Source organism: Rhinolophus sinicus, linkage group LG03, assembly GCF_036562045.2.
Source record: "Rhinolophus sinicus isolate RSC01 linkage group LG03, ASM3656204v1, whole genome shotgun sequence".
NCBI lineage: Eukaryota > Metazoa > Chordata > Mammalia > Chiroptera > Rhinolophidae > Rhinolophus > Rhinolophus sinicus.
This window is the reverse complement of record NC_133753.1, coordinates 45,080,109-45,096,626: the sequence shown is the minus strand read 5'-3', so window position 1 is coordinate 45,096,626 and position 16,518 is coordinate 45,080,109. Positions and strand designations below refer to the sequence as shown.

Genomic DNA, 16,518 nt, shown 5'->3' with positions numbered 1-16,518 from the left:
GGTTAGAGTGCAAATTCTGCAATCTTGTGTTCAACGCTGTTCTGAAGGCCCCAGACGACCTTCTCAGCCCCTTTCTCATCCCTAGCTCGGCCATTCTTCAGCCGTTCCCTCCTGCTGGACAGTCACATGTCCACTGCCCTGTGCTTTGCCCAGGCTGCTGCTTCTACCTGAATGCCTGTCCTCCTTGTCTGCCTTTCCCTAAGGCCTGGCTGAAGCTGTGAACAGCATGGAACCATGCCCCAAATCCACCTTGCCTTGGCCTAACTAAGCCATGGACGACATACGCAACGGTGTGTGCTAGAGCAAGCTTCTACTTTCACACTGGTTTTTAAATATTCAGCAATTCTTGGACCAGTGTTAAACCTTTGGTAGCTTGGAATCAGCCATGGTGGGAATATTTTATCATGGAAATTTGCAAATGCTACAAATCAGCTTTTCCCCCACAGAGAGCCAGTTTAGCAGCACACCAATGCAAATTAGCTTTCTCTCCCTTTTCGACTCCTGTTGAGTGGTAAAGGTTGGCTGGAGTTGGTGTTGTGAAGGATTCTGCAGCTGAGACAGGAAAGTGGGTGGTGCTGGCCTGAATGCGCGGGGAGAAGGGCTGGGAAGTCTCCATCTCCAGCCGAAACCGGAACTGCCTCCTCTGAGCTCCCACAGCGTTCTCTGCCTTTACCACTTGGCACTCAGCAGAAACCATTTCGGACCACTTATGTGGACCTCACCTACGCTTACTTCATTTTTCATCCATTTAGCAAGGGCTTTGGAGTCAGAATTTGTTTCTCAGCTCTGCCACTTGCTAGCTGTGAGACCATGGAGAAGTGATTTAACCTCTCTGAGCTTGTTCCTTTAATAGCATCATGGCTTTGTCTCATGCCCTGTGGTACCCAGTTCTTAGTAAGGTAGGCCCAAGCCCTGAAGAGGCAAGGAGCTGCCTCCACAGATATGATGAGAATCCCCAATCCCTTCCTTTCTGGCCAGTGCTCCTCACCTCCCTGGCCCCCGCCTGCCCCTGGAGACAGTACCTTGGTTGCAGAGGGCTCCAGAGAACCCAGGAAGGCACTCACAGAGGCCGCTGACGTGGTGGCAGGGCCCGCTGCTGTGCACGCAGAGAGGGCAGGGCTGGGTGCAACTGTGGCCATAGAACCCAGGGGGGCAGACTGGGGAGGGAAAGGGAGATGTGGTCAGCAGCCTCAGGGGCCCCAGCCAGCCTGGCCACCCCTCCATTCTCACATAATGATGAAGGGAAGCTGCTCAAAAGTAGGGGGAGACCTACACCCACCCCACACCTTGGAAGACCTGTCCCTTTCTGCAGAGAAGAGCTGTAGTTTGGTCCTGTTTCCACTGAGGAGCCAGGCTGGGCCCTGAACTTGGGGAGAGAAAAGCCAGGGAAGGGAGAGAAGGGACTAGAGGGAGGGATTTGATGGGCCTGATGCTCTCAGGCCAGGACTAGTTTCAATTGGGAAGGAGTGGGGAGGATGAAGGGCCCAATGTCTGCAGGATGGGGGTCTCAGCCTTACTTCTCTGGCATAAGGGTCCTCGGAAGCCAGGGGCACACTCGCAGCTCCCATCCTCTGGGGAGCAGGAGCCGCCATTCTCACAGCTGCAGGAGACAGAGCAGTTGGGACCCCAGCGACCAGATGGACACGTGCTGTCACAGCGGATGCCTGTGGGCGAGAGGCAGACTCAGGTCAGTGGTAAGAGGAGTGAGGGCAAAAAGAAGGATGGTGGGAAGAGGGCACCATGCAGTATGAAAAGGTGGCGGCAAACACGGTACAACTGGGAATGTGGAATTAAAACCCAGCTGAGGCTTGGACAGTCAAGGAGGGCTTCCAGGAAGAGGTGATGCCAAAACTGAGTCCTGAGGGCCAAGGAGGAGCTGAGCAGCTAAAGGAAACTCTATGTGCAAAGGGCAGAAGGCAGGAGAGAGAATCATGCTTTGAAAGAAAAAAACAGTGGCGTGTGGCTGAACCACAAAATAGAAAATGAGTTATGGGAAGATATGAGATTGTGGAAATACGGGACCAGGTCATGAAGGGCCTCCTTCGTTTTTGACAATTAGTTGGTATCCAAGGGTAGTAGGCCTGGGAGAAACCAACTACCTTGTTTCCCCGAAAATAAGACCTACCCTGAAAACAAGCCCCAGTTAAGATCGTTAGCCAGACAGACGCATTTAGTACGTTATGACGATGTTCCAGAAGAAGATGACGTGCCTGTATTTGAATAACTGTAGATTGTTGTACATAAAAAAATAAGACATCCCCTGAAAATATGCCCTAATGCGTCTTTTGGAGCAAAAAATAACATAAGACCCGGTCTTATTTTCAGGGAAACGCGGTATAAGACCTGGTCTTATTTTCGGGGAAACACAGTATAGGTCACGTAAGTATTGTTTTATGGGGGACTGCACAAGCTGGGAATGAGCTACATGACCATCCACATTAGCCCAGGAACCACTGGCCCTCCCTAGGTTCCAGCCAAGCAGCCCTGGGGCAGGGGCCCAGAGAGTGGGTGGGCTCAGTACAATATGTATTTTATATCATATGTGCACACGTAGGTATAACAGAAACCAATGCTGCGAAAAACGACATTTACTGTGTGTGATGCACTCTGATATTTTCTCTGCACTATGGTGTATTCTATTCATTAAGGGGAAAAAAGCTAGTAGTTGTGACCCAACAAATGGATTTAATGATCCTCACTTTGACAAACGGTGGCCTATGGGGGATGGATGGAATTTCTCAGTAAGAAATAGGAGCAAGGCCTACACATTCTTTCTGAGCTGAGAGAGAGGAAATATATGTTGGGGGTGGTTGCAGCCAAAGGCTAAGAAGGAATTTTAAAAGGCTTGAGTCTGGAGGCCCCAGCAGCGCGGTGGGCTTGCTCCCAGACCAAAAGGCTTCCAGTCTGACATGCATTAATTAGATGAATGGACTGGGTGGGCTCTCGAGACCTGCATGGCTTTGGACAGTGAATATCAGAAGCTCAGGGAGGAACAGAATTTGTTTAAAAATCATGTCTGCCTTGTTACAAGGACAGGTATTAGGAGAAAAAAAGAGGGAGGAAGACACTCAGGCCCAGTGAAGAGAGCCAGCCTAGCAGTGGTAGAGAACAGTGGGACCAATTTAGAGGTCGGCTGGAATTGTCCAAGTCCACCTGGGCTGCTGGGAAAAGGAAGGGGGCAGGACAGATGGAGAGAACGGACAGGAAGGGGAGGCAACAGGCTTTACTCATCCTCCAGTGCCTCAGTCTACCCTCCTGCCCTGCTGCCCCCCTGCTCAGCTCCCTGCCCTGTGATGGCTCCCTTTCACAGCAGGCTGCAGGCTTAAGATACCACTCTCCGGGAAATAGATCTCTGTGTGGACTGATGGGGGAGCTTCTCTCTAGGAAATGGGATGTTTCACCAGTGAGAATCTGGTGGCCACATTTCAACCCTCGATGGAGTTCTCTCCCAGTGGAGTGTCAGGTGCTCAAGAGGTGAACTCTAAACCGGCAGCATGGATTGACTGAAGGGGAGCCTGGAGAAGGAAACCACGAACCATGGGCTGTGCAAAACCAGAAGCCGTGATCTGCCTCAAGGAATTCTTTTGCCTTGGGTTGTTGGAAACCCAGGATTCAGAGTACAGGTCCAGCGACACTGTTGTTTCCGGGGAGCACAGCGGACGAAGGCGGACCCCGCCCTCTGATGGGGTCTCTGATCCACCTGTGCATCAAGCAGTCTCTGGAAGCTGACCAAGCACACGCATCACACATACTAGACCCGGCTCTTTCCTAAAACTATATGCAGATGTTACTGTGATTAATAAAACACACTGTCTGCAGCTGCCTGAATTCATGGCAGCTTGTTGCTATTGTTTCCCCCCAATCGGTGGATATTAAAAGTACAGGTACTCTCGTGTGGGATCCTCAAAAGAGGACCCCCAGAAAGGGTCCTGTTTCTTGGAGATTGAGCACCACAGGTAGCAAGTGATTGATTATGGTCAGATTGCAGGTGGCAGCAAGGGCCCACTGGGTTCTAGAACTTGGCAGTTATTCTATTCTAGGCCCGGTTCTGTGGGAGTGGGGCTCCTGTATGAGGTTCTTCTCTGTCCTAATAGCGTCCTGGAACTTAAGACATTGGGACCTACATGGGGAGAAGGGTCCAGCGTTCCCCCACGCGTGGAATGCCCCATTCTAGAAGGGGACTTACTGGTGTGCTCAAAGGGGCTGACCTTGGCCTGCTGGGAGGCTCTCCAGCTATAGCTTCTGAAGAGGCATAGCTTCATCAGTTACCTTCTCTAGGCCCCATGTTCCCTAGAGTTGAGGGGGGATACTAATTCCCCTTAGAGGTCTCTACCCTCATTACCCTTAGGGAATCTCCCCGCTTTATTTCTCAGCCCCCACTCCTCCCACATATCTATGTTGGTGGGCAAAGCTAGGCTGAGAATCTATATATGTGATCTCAAGTTCATGCCACAAGGCCAGCAGCAACTCAGCAGCCCACATCCTCTCAGGGGCTGCTTAGAGCCCTCCTCCTCCAGAAAGCCTTCCTGGGTGTCTGCCCAGGGCTTCAGGCATCTAATTGATAGTCACCAGGATACAGCTTTGTCCTCACCTATTATTTGAATGTCTCATACATATGAGTCCTGTCTCCCTTGCCAGCAGTTTGAAGATGGACTATGGCTTCCTGACACTTCTGACCCTCTGTATGAGGTGCTGGTAATGGACAAAGATGCCGTCTTGATTGTTTTGGCATCTCTGGTGCCCAGCAGTGTCTGGCACATAGTAGGTACTCAAGAGACTATTGCTGCTATGGAATTTTGCCATTTATTGCTGGGCCTGACAGAGTGCTGGGCACATGGTAGCTCTCAATAAAGACGGTGATTGCTGGAGTCAGAAAATGCTAATTGAATGAAAAAATGGCTCCCCCGAAAGTGCAATCCTGTGTCTCCCATCCTCTTGACACTCATGTCCTGAGACCTTGGGCAACTCCCTTTTTTCATCTGCAGCATAAGCAGATCTCAATAAACATTTAATAAGCACCTACTATGTGCAGGGCAAGATGGATTAGACATGGTGCCAGTCGTCAAGAAGCCTGTGGCTTTTGGGAGTGAGGGGAGAAGACATGCATATACTTAGGGCAGAGAAAAACCAGTGTTGAGCCAAGGTATAAGCCAGGGGCTGGGGAGTTGGGTGGGTGGGGAGTGCTCACTGAGCAGGAGGCTGCAGTCTGTACCCCCCCCTCTCTCTCTCCTTGGTCCCCTTCTGCATGATAAACCTCAGGTTATCAATCGTTTCTTTGAAATGACTTCAGGACCATGTTTGGGAAATTAGCTTTAGAACAGCAGACGCTTTGCTGAAAGGTTGTCCATCAAAGACAGAATTTCTAAGCACCGGATGTAATTAAAATCTTAGCAGCTCACTTGAAATTAAGGCAGTGAAAAATTAAAGTGGAGTTCCACTGGGCTCCAGCTAAGAGTCTAGGGTGCCAGTGCACCAAAGGGCAGGGCAGGGAGAGCCAGGCGGAAGATGCTGCAGAGGAAGCAAGGTCCCTGGCCCTGGGCTGCTCAGAAACTTTCTGCTTATGGACAACAGAGGCTGCTTAGCAGCCTGGTGTGGGTTGTTTATCTGAGGACCTACACTGCCAGCAATGCCTGCATTTCTTTCTCCTTGCTGTCTAGCACCTTAGGATGGGCCAGTGGGTTCATTCTTGGAGTATATTACTAAGCTTCCTGCATTCAAGATTTACATTTACTGAGCACTTATTATGTGCCAGGCACGGTGAACATTTACAGGTATTAACTCATTTCAACTTCAAAATGACCCTGTAGTGAGGAGGATTATAATTATATGCCTTTTATGGATGAAGAGTTCAGGCCCTGAGAGGTTAAAGGACTTGCCTAAGGTCACAAACCCAGGTAGTCTGGCTCCAGCTCCGACTTTGTAACCTCTGTGTTATCTGTATCTCAGTGTGAGGCAGGCAGTGGATACAGTGGTGAAAAGGCGGATGTGTTCCCTGTCTCCACAGAGCTGATGGTGGAGATGGGGAGGCAGGTAATAAATAGTTACTCTAATCTGAGCTCAGTGACCATTGAGGTACATACTGCAAAAGGAAAACGGTAGGGTATTATGAGAATTAACAAAAGGGGCTTTTATATAGTCTTGGCCAGGTTGAAGGGCTGGGTTGTAGCAGGGGGAGAGAGCCTTGCCAAAGGACATAACTGTTAAGTTGAAATCTGGATGAGAATGTGTTTTCAGGTGAAGAGACAGGGAACAAGTGATCCAGGCAGAGGGACTGCACATACAAAGGCCTGGAGCCTGGATGGTGGATGGCCCGCGTGGCTGCCGTGCAGAGGGTCATGGAGGAGTCGGGCAGGGCCAGATCACGTGGGCCCGGGGCCACAGTCAGGATTTTGGATTTTATATGAGTGCCGTAGGAAGCCACTGAGGCATTCTGAGCAGGAACGGATGCGAATGGACCTGGGTTTTGAAAAGTTCACTTTGGCTACTGTGTACAGAATGGGTGCAGCTGGTCAAGGGGAGGCCCAGAGACCAAGCAGGAGGCCGAGGCACCAGAGTGGGGCAGTGGGATAGAGAAGAGTAGATGGATTTGCCATGTTTAGGAGGCAGGTTGACAGGCCACATGCGACACAAGGAGTCTGAGCCCGGGGTAAGGAGCAAGTGCCTTTCCCCTTCTCCATATCCTCTGCAAACACCCACAGCCATCAGGTGTCAGCCTTTGTCTGATTCCTTACAGGTGGGCCCCTACCCCTTATAATACAGCCTACACATCATAGGTGTGTTTAATCAATACTTGTTTACTCGAATTGAATGGAATGGAGGACTGAAGCCCAGGAAATAAAGGGAAAGGTGCATATTTAGGGAGCAAGAAGGAGAGAGCAAGAGCAGCCACGAGAAGCAGGAGCATCTCAAGGACCCAATAGCACAGGCCTGGTGGTGGCGAGGCAGAGGGGGGTTACCTGTCCAGCCGGCCAGGCAGCAGCAGTGGCCGGTGACAGGATCACAGCCGTCAGCGTGGCTGCAGTCACAGCGCTCACTGCAGTTCAGCCCAAATGTGCCATCCTGTGGACAGAAGGGGAGAAATAAGCAGACCTAGCCCCCCAGAGCTTCACACACTCCTGTTGGATTTTGATGACAAAACACTCACTCTCCCACAAGGTCGCAGAGAGACTAGGGCTGGAACAACGTGGGAGCACTTTTTATAATTGGGGATCAACGTGGTCATGAAGCCACTCCAAACACTTCTTTAGCTGCATTAATGAGGATGGGGTTTGTAAAGAGTGAAGTGACGGGTCCTGCCCTGCTTCTCAATGGTCAAGCTCAGATGGCTGGAATGATCAATTAAAATTGCAAATGAAAATGTTCTTTGTAAATTGTAATGCCAATCACGTGAGGAAGGACTGATTTATTCTTTGGTACCGGTGGCAACTAACATTTGTTGTGTGCTCGAGGTATCGAGAGCCTTATATAACTCATTTCTCTTAAGCCTCACAACTCTATGTGATGGTTCCATTATAGTCACAATCTAAAGATGAGACACAAGGTTAGAGAGGGCAAGTATCACGCTCAAGGTAATATAGCTGGAATGTGGCAAAGCTAGGATTTGAACCCAGGACTGTAGGGACTCATTCAATAATATCACATCGGTTGGTTTAACTTGTTTGTATCTTAGACTGAGACCCAGTGATTAAATCTAGGTGGTTATTGCCGGATAGTGCTTGGTTTAGTCCTCCCAGACGCCAATCAGAAAATTAGAGACAGCTGGAACCAGAAAGAAGCTGAGACGTGATCAACGAATGGCAACTCTGTTGGATGAGTAAGGGCTGTTCTGTAGCACTGGGTCGTGAAGGATTCTGAAGCTGCCTTTGGGCTCAGGTAAATATGCCAGAGTCAACTAATAAGGGTTACCGAGAGCAGCAAGGGGGGAGGATGCCACGTCACCATACCTGCCAAGTATTTGCCATTTTGATAGATGAGAGAGCTGAAGCCCAAAGTAGAAAAGTGGCCACAGAGAGGGTAGGACAAGAGCTGAGACCTGATCCAAGGGTTCCCCCCACCTCTCTTGTGCTCTTCTGGGGACAAAAATCACCACAGGGAAAGGGCATGGGGGATGCTGAGACCACCAGGTCCTTCCCAGCACTGGGCGCTCACCGGGCAGGGCAGCTCGCAGGTGTCGCCTAGCCAGCCAGGGGTGCAGGAGCAGGAGCCGTTCGTGGGGCTGCAGGCCGCCCCGTTGGTACAGGTGCAGCTCTCATTGCAGTTCAGGCCCCACGTCCCGCTGGGACATGGCAGGCTGCAGTCGAGGCCCTGCCACCCTGAGGGGAGGGAAAGAGGCTGTCACCTCTCCACTCAGGCCCAGCACAGCTTTCTGCCCACTCCCCACAGCTCTGTACGGGGCTTCCACCCCAAACCACCACTTCTCTGCTCGCTGAATTAGGACACACATTCTGCATAAGAGTCCCCTCAGAAATACGCACGGCTGTTAGGAGATCCGGGGCTAGAACGCGGGTCTCTTGCCTCCCCACTCTCACTGTTTTTGCTTTGGGCTGATGACCCCACCTCGGACAGGAAACCAGCTGAGGTTGGGCCAGCAAGCCTATCCCAGGCCGCTTGTTTTCAGGACAGCCTGATTTCCCGTTCTGAGGCTGGTCACTGTCCTGTTTGCCCTCAGATCCATTTCTCCCCATCCCTTGTTCTGTTCTGTGTCACAGGGGCCAACCCCTGTGTCATGCAGGGACTCTGGTCCCGCTCCTTGCACAAGAACACAGGATATGGTGAGGCCAAACAGGAGCGCCAATGGAGCCATAGGTAGGGGAGTCATACCACTATAGTCTCGCTGGCGGCTGGGTTGGGGACACAGGGAGCAGGAGCCACACAATGCGCAACCTGCCGTGTGCTTCTCTGCCAACCAGCCAACCAACCCCTTGCTAACTGCAGTCCGCGCTTGCTAGCTCAGCCACGGCAATTATATTAGTGGCTAATAGCTACCCGGTAACAGCTGATGGCCACCCAGCCACAGCTGATGGCCATCTCATAACTGAGCCAGCACCTTTCCACGTGAGGCCGAGAGTCTGGAAACGGCTCTCTGGGACTCTGTCCTCACACCCTGCAGCTGCATGTCTCAGGCTCCGCCTCACCTGGCTCTCAGGTGGGCTTGCCAATGGGCGACCTGGCCCACAGGCTGGAGGGCAGGAGCAGGAGAGACACCAGGTATCTCCTCTTCCCTCTCTGCCTTGGGCAGGGCTCTGGTGGTGATTGTCGCCTTCCTGCTCCCGCACTATTGTGCAGGCTGTCTGTCCTCGTCCAGCTCCCACTAGGTGGCCCTCACTCCTAGGAATGGTAGCAATTCCTCACACAGTTGCTAATCTCCGGTTGCTCACCTTCCCTCGTATGCTCTTCTCACACCATGGTAACAAACCCCGTTTATTACACCCCTGCTACTGAAGTCGCTGGCATCGGTTTGCTTGGCTGGAACCTCACTTACAGGCTCCCTGAGCCTGCATGTGGGTGGATGCGGCAGGAGCGGCCCAGACCCCTCAGCTGGTGGACCCCCCGGGCAGTGTGCATATCTGAGGGGGATGGGACTGGGAAAGAAGGCACATTACCTTCCTTGCAGGTGCAGGAGCCATCTACTGGTGAGCAGGTGCCACCGTTGTTACAGCTGCAGACGGATGAGCAGTTGGGGCCGTAGGTCCCTGCCGCACAAGGAACTGCACAGACCTCTCCCTGGAAAAAGGAGTGAGTTTTGGATCAGAGGTTGCCCGATGTGGGGTGGGTGACTGGTCGGTAGGATAATGACCTCTGCCTTCCCCCTACCCGAGATGTCCATGATCTAATCCCTGGAACCCGTGAATATGTTACCTTACGTGGCACACACGATTAAGGACCTTGAGATGGAGAGCTTGGATTACCCAGGTGGGCCCAGTCTAATCACATGGGTCCTTAAAGGTAGCCTCGAGAAGCCCTCCACCTGTCTGTGTTGGCTTGGAAGACGGAGGTGGGGGCCTCTAGAAGCCAGGACCAAGCCTCATTTTACAGCCATCAAGGAAAGGGGACCTCAGTCCTACTACCCTCGTAACTGAATTCTGTCAACCACTTGAAGGAGCAGGAAACATTCTCCCCTAGAACCTCCAGAAAGGAACACAGCCGGCCCACACCTCGCCTTCAGTCCTATGAGACCCATATCAGACTTCTGACCTGCAGACATGCAAGATAATAAATGTGTTGTGTGTTAAGCCTCTACATCTGTGCTAACTTGTTATAGCAGTGATCAGGACCTAATACAGTGCCCTCACGGATAGGGGAGGGCCAGGCTTCCAGACCACAGCTCCAGGATGGGCAAAGCGCCCACGGAACATGTCCATGAGTCTGTGTCAGGTCACAGCAGCACAGAATTTGACCCTTTGCCTTGCAATCTTATTTGATTCTCACCAGCAACCCTATGACACAGATAATAATTTCTTATTTACCTGAATCTCAGAGAAGTTAAATGTAATATAATATAATAAGTAATGACAGCTAATGCTTGTCAATATCAGGCACTGTGCACAATACATCATCTCATGTAATCCTCACAAGACCCTTGGGAGACATTATTCCCACTTCATAGATAGAACAGTTGCATTGAGAAGTTAGGTAACTCAGCCCAAGTCTAAAAATGGTTGCTCTCGATTTAAACCCAGTTTGGCTGCTTAACCATTCTGTTACCAGGTGTCATAAACCGGCTTCCCTGGAAAGCACTCTCTGAGATGGAGGTTAGCGAGCTCCCGAGAATAGCCCCTGTGAGGGGAAGGGAAGCAGGTTGGGCAGAGGGAGAAATTGAACTCAGGTGCAGCTGTAACAATGGCCTCAGCTGATCTGCCAGGAAGCTCTGGCGCTGGGATGGCCCTTAGAATTGTCCCCCCAGAGGAAAGGGAGGGAGAGCCTAAGTACCCCCTCCAATCATCGGATCGTCCACTGCCCCAGAGCAGAAGGCATGACTTCAGGTGAATTCGTGCTCTTTGCCTGAGGGCAAATTCTGGAGAAGGACTTGACCAGGAACCACTAAGTTTCCTGCAGCTGGGGAGGACGGAGGACCTCAGTCCTGAGCTATGACTTTGGGCGGCACACACAGCATGCATTACACCTAGCCTCCTTGGGTGGGCTGTTAGTCCAGTGGGTTCTGAGTGAAGGCAAGTCACAGGACAGGGGGACCAGGAATGGGGACTTCAGAGGCCTCAGGGGTGGGAGCCTTCAGTTAGAGAACAGTGGGGTAAAGGCAATCCAGCTGGGAAGAGTGTAGGCAAGCGTGCCGAGAACTACTGTTTCCCGAAAATAAGACCCACCCGGACAATCAGCTCTAATGTGTCTTTTGGAGCAAAAATTAATATAAGACCTGGTATATTATATTATACCCGGTATTATGTTATATTTTACATTGTATTATACCCAGTATTATATTATATTATATTATATTATATTATATTATATTATATTATATTATATTATACCTGGTCTTATATTAATTTTTGCTCCAAAAGACGCATTAGTACTGATGGTCCGGTTAGGTCTCATTTTCAGGGAAACACGATATGAGAGCCGGGAATGTTCTAAGGTTAGCTGGAGGAAGGTGTTTGTGTAGGGAGGAGTGATGGAAATATTTAAAAGGGGAGTTGAAAGCTTTGACTGCCAGATAAGGGAGTTTGGGCTTTCTATTTTGAGTCCCCCCCAAGACCTGCCCTCCCCACTCAGAGCCCACTTTGGAGCCATCTGCTCTGGAGAATGTGGTCACTGGATGTTGAGTTCCCACTCTCTCCCCCTAGGGAGTATCTCTGGCCAGCTTCTCAGGTCTTACGCCCAGGCTTACTGTGTAAATGCTGACGTGGAGATTGGGCCCTGAGACCAGACCTCGACTGGGCCCCAATAGTGTGTGACACTGGCTAGGTTACTGCCTCTCTCTGAGCCTCAATTCCAGCATCTGTGAAAAGACAGGTTTGAAGCAGAGGACCTCACCTCTCAACACTAAGTGTCCCAGGCAGCTGGTGTCACTCCCATTAAGGCCACAGAGACCCAACATATGGGCCCTTGGTGAAGGGAGGCTCCTCTCCAGCCTTTTTCTCCTCCTGGCTCACCTGCACTGGCTGGGTCAGAGAGGAGAACTGGGATGTGCAGAGGCCTGCACCAGAAGGTTCCACGGTTCCTAGTCTTTCCTCTGCCAGTTCCTGGCAGGCCCTGACCAGCTGGAGTCTGTCAATGCTCCCATTACCCAGACAACTCTAATTTATCCAAGACTATAAATAGCCCATAAGACTATATTTAAGCTCGGAGGGCCTTGGCCCGGGTGCAAATTACATGCAGAGTTTCTGGTTTTCTCTGCATGAGTTTACATTGAGAGCGGCTTCTCTCCTGGCGTCCTCAGTTGTGTCCCCAACCCGGGTCCTCCCGGAAAGGCTTGAGGTGCCTGGGCAACAGCTGTGGGTCTGCTGGTGGGGCTCAAAGAGGACTCCCCACCCTGGCCCTGCTCCAGGGGGCCAGTGCAGAGCACCTCACTTGAAATACCTGCTCCCCAGAGGCTGCACCTGAACACCCTTTTCTCTCAGCGCAGCCCATGCAAGGACGTGATCAGCCAGCTTAGTCTTACAACAGCCTGGGGAGGCCACCGGCCTGAGAGGCCTTTCTGCTTTCCAGAGCAGTGAATGGAGACGCAGAAAGGGGCAGTGACTTGTCCAGGGCCCCACAGGGTATTAGTGAGGGTGAAGGAGAAAGAGCCAGACCTTTCTTCTGGGGGCCAGTGGTTACAGAACAGACTCTGGGGCCATCCTACTATGTAACCTTGTACAATTTACTAAACCACTCGGGGACTGTTCCTCCATCTGTAAAATGAGAATAATAACATCCCTACTTCATAGGATTGTTAAAGGATTAAATTAGTTATCATACGTGAAGCAGATAGAGCTGTGCCTAGCAGGCAGAAAGCACTACAAAAGCTATTACTGCAAAGAAAGAATAGCTCTTATAAAAGGAATACACAAAACCCTCCATGGTTTTGGCAGAAGGCAGCACTGGAGGAGGGTTCCATCTCTCAGTCAGTGAACAAATGCTGGATCAGTGCAGGAGAAGAGATTCCCTTCCTGCCACCTCCTCCAGGCTGGCTCTCTGGTTCCCTCCTCGTAGATGAACAGGCTGAAAACACCACATGCCAAGGTATGGTCTTGGGGGATGGAATGACCACTCATTGAGGGGCATTAATGTGCCAGGAGCTATTCCACTTTCCCTTTGTTAGCGCCTAATAGCAAAAAAAAAGTCCAAATGGGAAAGCAGGCAGTTTCTAAAATGCACAGTTCTGCCCTGAAGGAATGTGAGCCCAGTACAGCTAACTACAAACACTCTCCCTCCTCCACCTTACAGCCCTGACTCCACCCTCGTTCAAACTCCTCCATAAGCCCAAGCACTAACTATAAATTTTTTTGTCAGATTCCCTACTTTCTGGTCTCTGATCTGGTCAGGCCTGGTGTGCAGTTGATTGGCCATCTCTGGTGACTGACATGCACAGCAAGCCAATAATCAGCCTAGCTTCTTGCCTCAGGGCGGCTCCTGGCCAAGGTTTGGTGATTCCCAGGGTTCCCGGGTGCCAATCCCCCAACACACAGGCCATTCTCTCATTCACACACCTCCCTGGTTTGGGGCACCATTAGCTGGCCTTGATCATGATGCCCTGTGTGGCGTCTGAGTCTACGGGGTCGTTATCTATGTCTGCCCATGTTTAGGTAGTCAGTGTACACACCTGTGAGGCTCAATGTATTAATCTCTGGGGGTATCTGTTTATTCATCTGTGTGGATTCGGGTGTAAATTTCTAACTCCTTCCTTCCTGGTATGTTCCCTCCCCAGGCCCCCAGCCCTGCCCTGGTGGGAATTGGGTACACACACAGCTACCATCGTCCCAGCACACTGGGGGTCCTGGTTGGCTCACATGCCTGCCTCAGCCCTGGGCTGTGAGCTCAGGGAGATGGAGATCTAATTTTATTCATGTCTAGATTCTCAGGGCTTGGGATCCTGCTGGTATATAATGGGCCCTTGGTAAATGTTGTTTAATTGAAATGAGATGTTTGTGTGTACACACCAGCTTCTGCTGTGGACAGAACCAGAAGGACTGGGCACTTTCCATATGCTTTCTCTCTCACGCCAGGCATTTCAACAAATGTTTGCTGAGCGGGGGCCAACTCTGAGCCAGCCCTGGTAGTGGGCCCCAGGGCCACACTGGATGGAGCCTGAGACTTGCCTCTGTCCTGGGTAACTCGCAGGTAGTGCCTACGGCCAGACTCATGTCTGCATCCAGATGTGTTTATTTGTCCACTGACTGACTGTCTCCCCTGTTAAACGAGAAGCTCCATGAGAACAGGGATCGTACCTGTCTGGGTTGCCTAGTAGCTCCAGCTCAGAACCTGGCACGGAATGGAGGGACTCTATAAATAGTGTTGAACAAATGAGGGAAAGGCAGGCCAGAGCCTGGTCTATGCTCCTACCACACCCAAACCCTGCCCAGCCGGGCGAAGGGTCAGAAGTACAGCCAGAAAATTACCCTGTTGGCGTCTAGTGCATCCACTCAGGGAGACAAGACCCTCTGATCTGAACAGAATCCTATAGGTGGTGAAATCCACTGCCTTCATGAGGAGGAGACGGAATCAGAGTGGGCCCACGAGGTAGAGCCGGGACTTGCAGGCCGGTGTTCCTTAGGGCACTGGCTGCAGGGGCTGTGCTTTACAGCCCCCCTCCCCAGCCCTAGCCCAGTGCCTGCCCAGACCAGCCCTGAATTCACATTTTTTATCTCTTCACACTCCTGGAAAAAGGCAGGATGTGAATCCAGGGTTGTGAGTTTCATTTGGCCTCTGATGTGCTTCACACAGCCTGGCACCTCTGTTCACTGCCTCAGCCAGGAGTACCCTAAGGCCCTTTATGGAAGCTGTTCCCCAAGATCTCCATCCAGAATTCCTATAAATCTTACTGCTGGAAAACAGTCTTCTCTTCTGACAGACTCATGTGCATGCTAGGTAACAGACAGGCCTTGGTTTCCTTATCAATTTTATATGTGGCTGTTGAAATTAATCAGTCTCCCTGGCTTTTCACCACCAAGAATCCTTGTTAATATCCTCCCTCTACAAAACCTTCTCAATTGTAAAGACACTGCTGTCACTCTGTGGTGTTTAAGGCCAGTCACATATTTAACAGGTACAATTTGGCCAGTAACCACCACATGCCATGTGATTCTGGTGGCAGCATCTTGTCCACCAACCATGACCTAGAAATTCCCATGATGTCACCTACAACCAATCAGAGCTTCTGATCAGCGTATGCTAACCTGGGATATCACATAGAGTTAATTTAATTCCAATTAAAAGCAAAAACAACAAAACAAAAACCTTGGTGTTTTAGTTGTTTTCATCACAGGTAACGGAAGATTGCCCGTTGGCTTTATGAAATGTTCAAAACCGCTTAAGGCCACCTGCTACAGCGTTTGTAGGTGTCTAGCTGGGAACCACTGGCTGGGTCATCTCTAAGGGTCCTTCAGCGCTGACTCACTGAGTATCTTCTTGCCTGAAGTAGGGGTCTTAACACAAAGGAGTGAGGATTTGTGGGAAAGTGGTCCCAGGGGTGGGAGTGCTCCTGGGCCTGTAAGAACTACACCAGCTGGGTGGCCACCTACTCTGCTAATACGTGGCCTAGCACTGGCCACACGCCCATTCCTAATGGTGGGGGAATAGCCCATCGTGCCAGGGCTGAGGGTGGTGGCAATCCCTTGGTGGTGGGAATCACTTAGTCCCTTTGCCTTGTTTTACAGGTGAGGAGACTGAGGCCAAGAGAGGGAAAGCGACTTGGCTAGGATTACACAGCCGATGCTAGACAGAGATGGGCTGGAAACTTGAATTTCCTGGCTCCTTTTTAAAAAATTTTTATTAGGGAACAGTGTGTTTCTCCAGGGCCCCTCAGCTCCAAGTTGTGGTCCTTCAATCTAGTTGTGGAGGGCACAGCTCAGCTCCAAGTTCAGTCACTGTTTTCAATCTTTAGTTTCAGGGAGCGCAGCCCACCATCCCATGGGGGAATTGAACCGGCAACCTTGTTGTTGAGAGCTCGTGGTCTAACCAACTGAGCTGTCCGACCGCCCCCCTAGCTCCCATTTTTAGCACAGAATGCTAAGAGCCCAGATATGGTGAAATTCTGGAGTAGCCTATGCTGCTTTGCTTGTATCAACAGCACACTCACCACCTAAGCACAGAGCACCCAGAGGACATGGCTTTGACCTTGAGAAAGGGCCACCTGCTGAGGCCCAGATGCTTTGGCTCTTTCTCCACACTTGGAAGTTGATGTCTTGGTATTTTCCTGTCCTTATCTATCTTCATCTCACCTTCACAGACCTCCCCTACCTCCCAGCCCAGGAAAGGGAGCCTTCCACCTTCCACAGGGGCAGGTCCCTGAGGTTTCCTCTTCTGCTGGAGGGAGCTGCCAGTCCTGCTCAGTGTCTTCCTTCTGTGAATGGAGGATGGATG

At 51.1% G+C, this 16,518-nt stretch overlaps 1 protein-coding gene and 1 long non-coding RNA gene across 12 annotated transcripts in view; one reads left to right on the top strand and one right to left on the bottom strand.

The window, feature by feature from the left end:
- MEGF11 (multiple EGF like domains 11) overlaps positions 1 to 16,518 on the bottom strand; it is a 368,017-nt gene that overhangs the window by 24,791 nt on the left and 326,708 nt on the right. For all 11 annotated transcript variants that reach the window (XR_012494704.1, XM_074327539.1, XM_074327538.1 and 8 more), the window contains 5 exons: positions 9,603 to 9,723; positions 8,149 to 8,312; positions 6,957 to 7,059; positions 1,518 to 1,664; positions 1,023 to 1,157 (listed from right to left, as the gene is read on the bottom strand). Coding sequence is in view for 10 of the 11 variants with exons in the window: in XM_074327539.1 (XP_074183640.1) it covers positions 1,023 to 1,157; positions 1,518 to 1,664; positions 6,957 to 7,059; positions 8,149 to 8,312; positions 9,603 to 9,723 (670 nt within the window). In the remaining variant the exon portion in view is untranslated. The remainder of the gene's footprint in view (positions 1 to 1,022; positions 1,158 to 1,517; positions 1,665 to 6,956; positions 7,060 to 8,148; positions 8,313 to 9,602; positions 9,724 to 16,518) is intronic.
- LOC141570571 (uncharacterized) lies at positions 1,565 to 3,839 on the top strand. Its single transcript, XR_012494710.1, has 3 exons — positions 1,565 to 1,687; positions 2,326 to 2,379; positions 3,385 to 3,839. It is a non-coding gene; the product is annotated as an uncharacterized LOC141570571 (long non-coding RNA).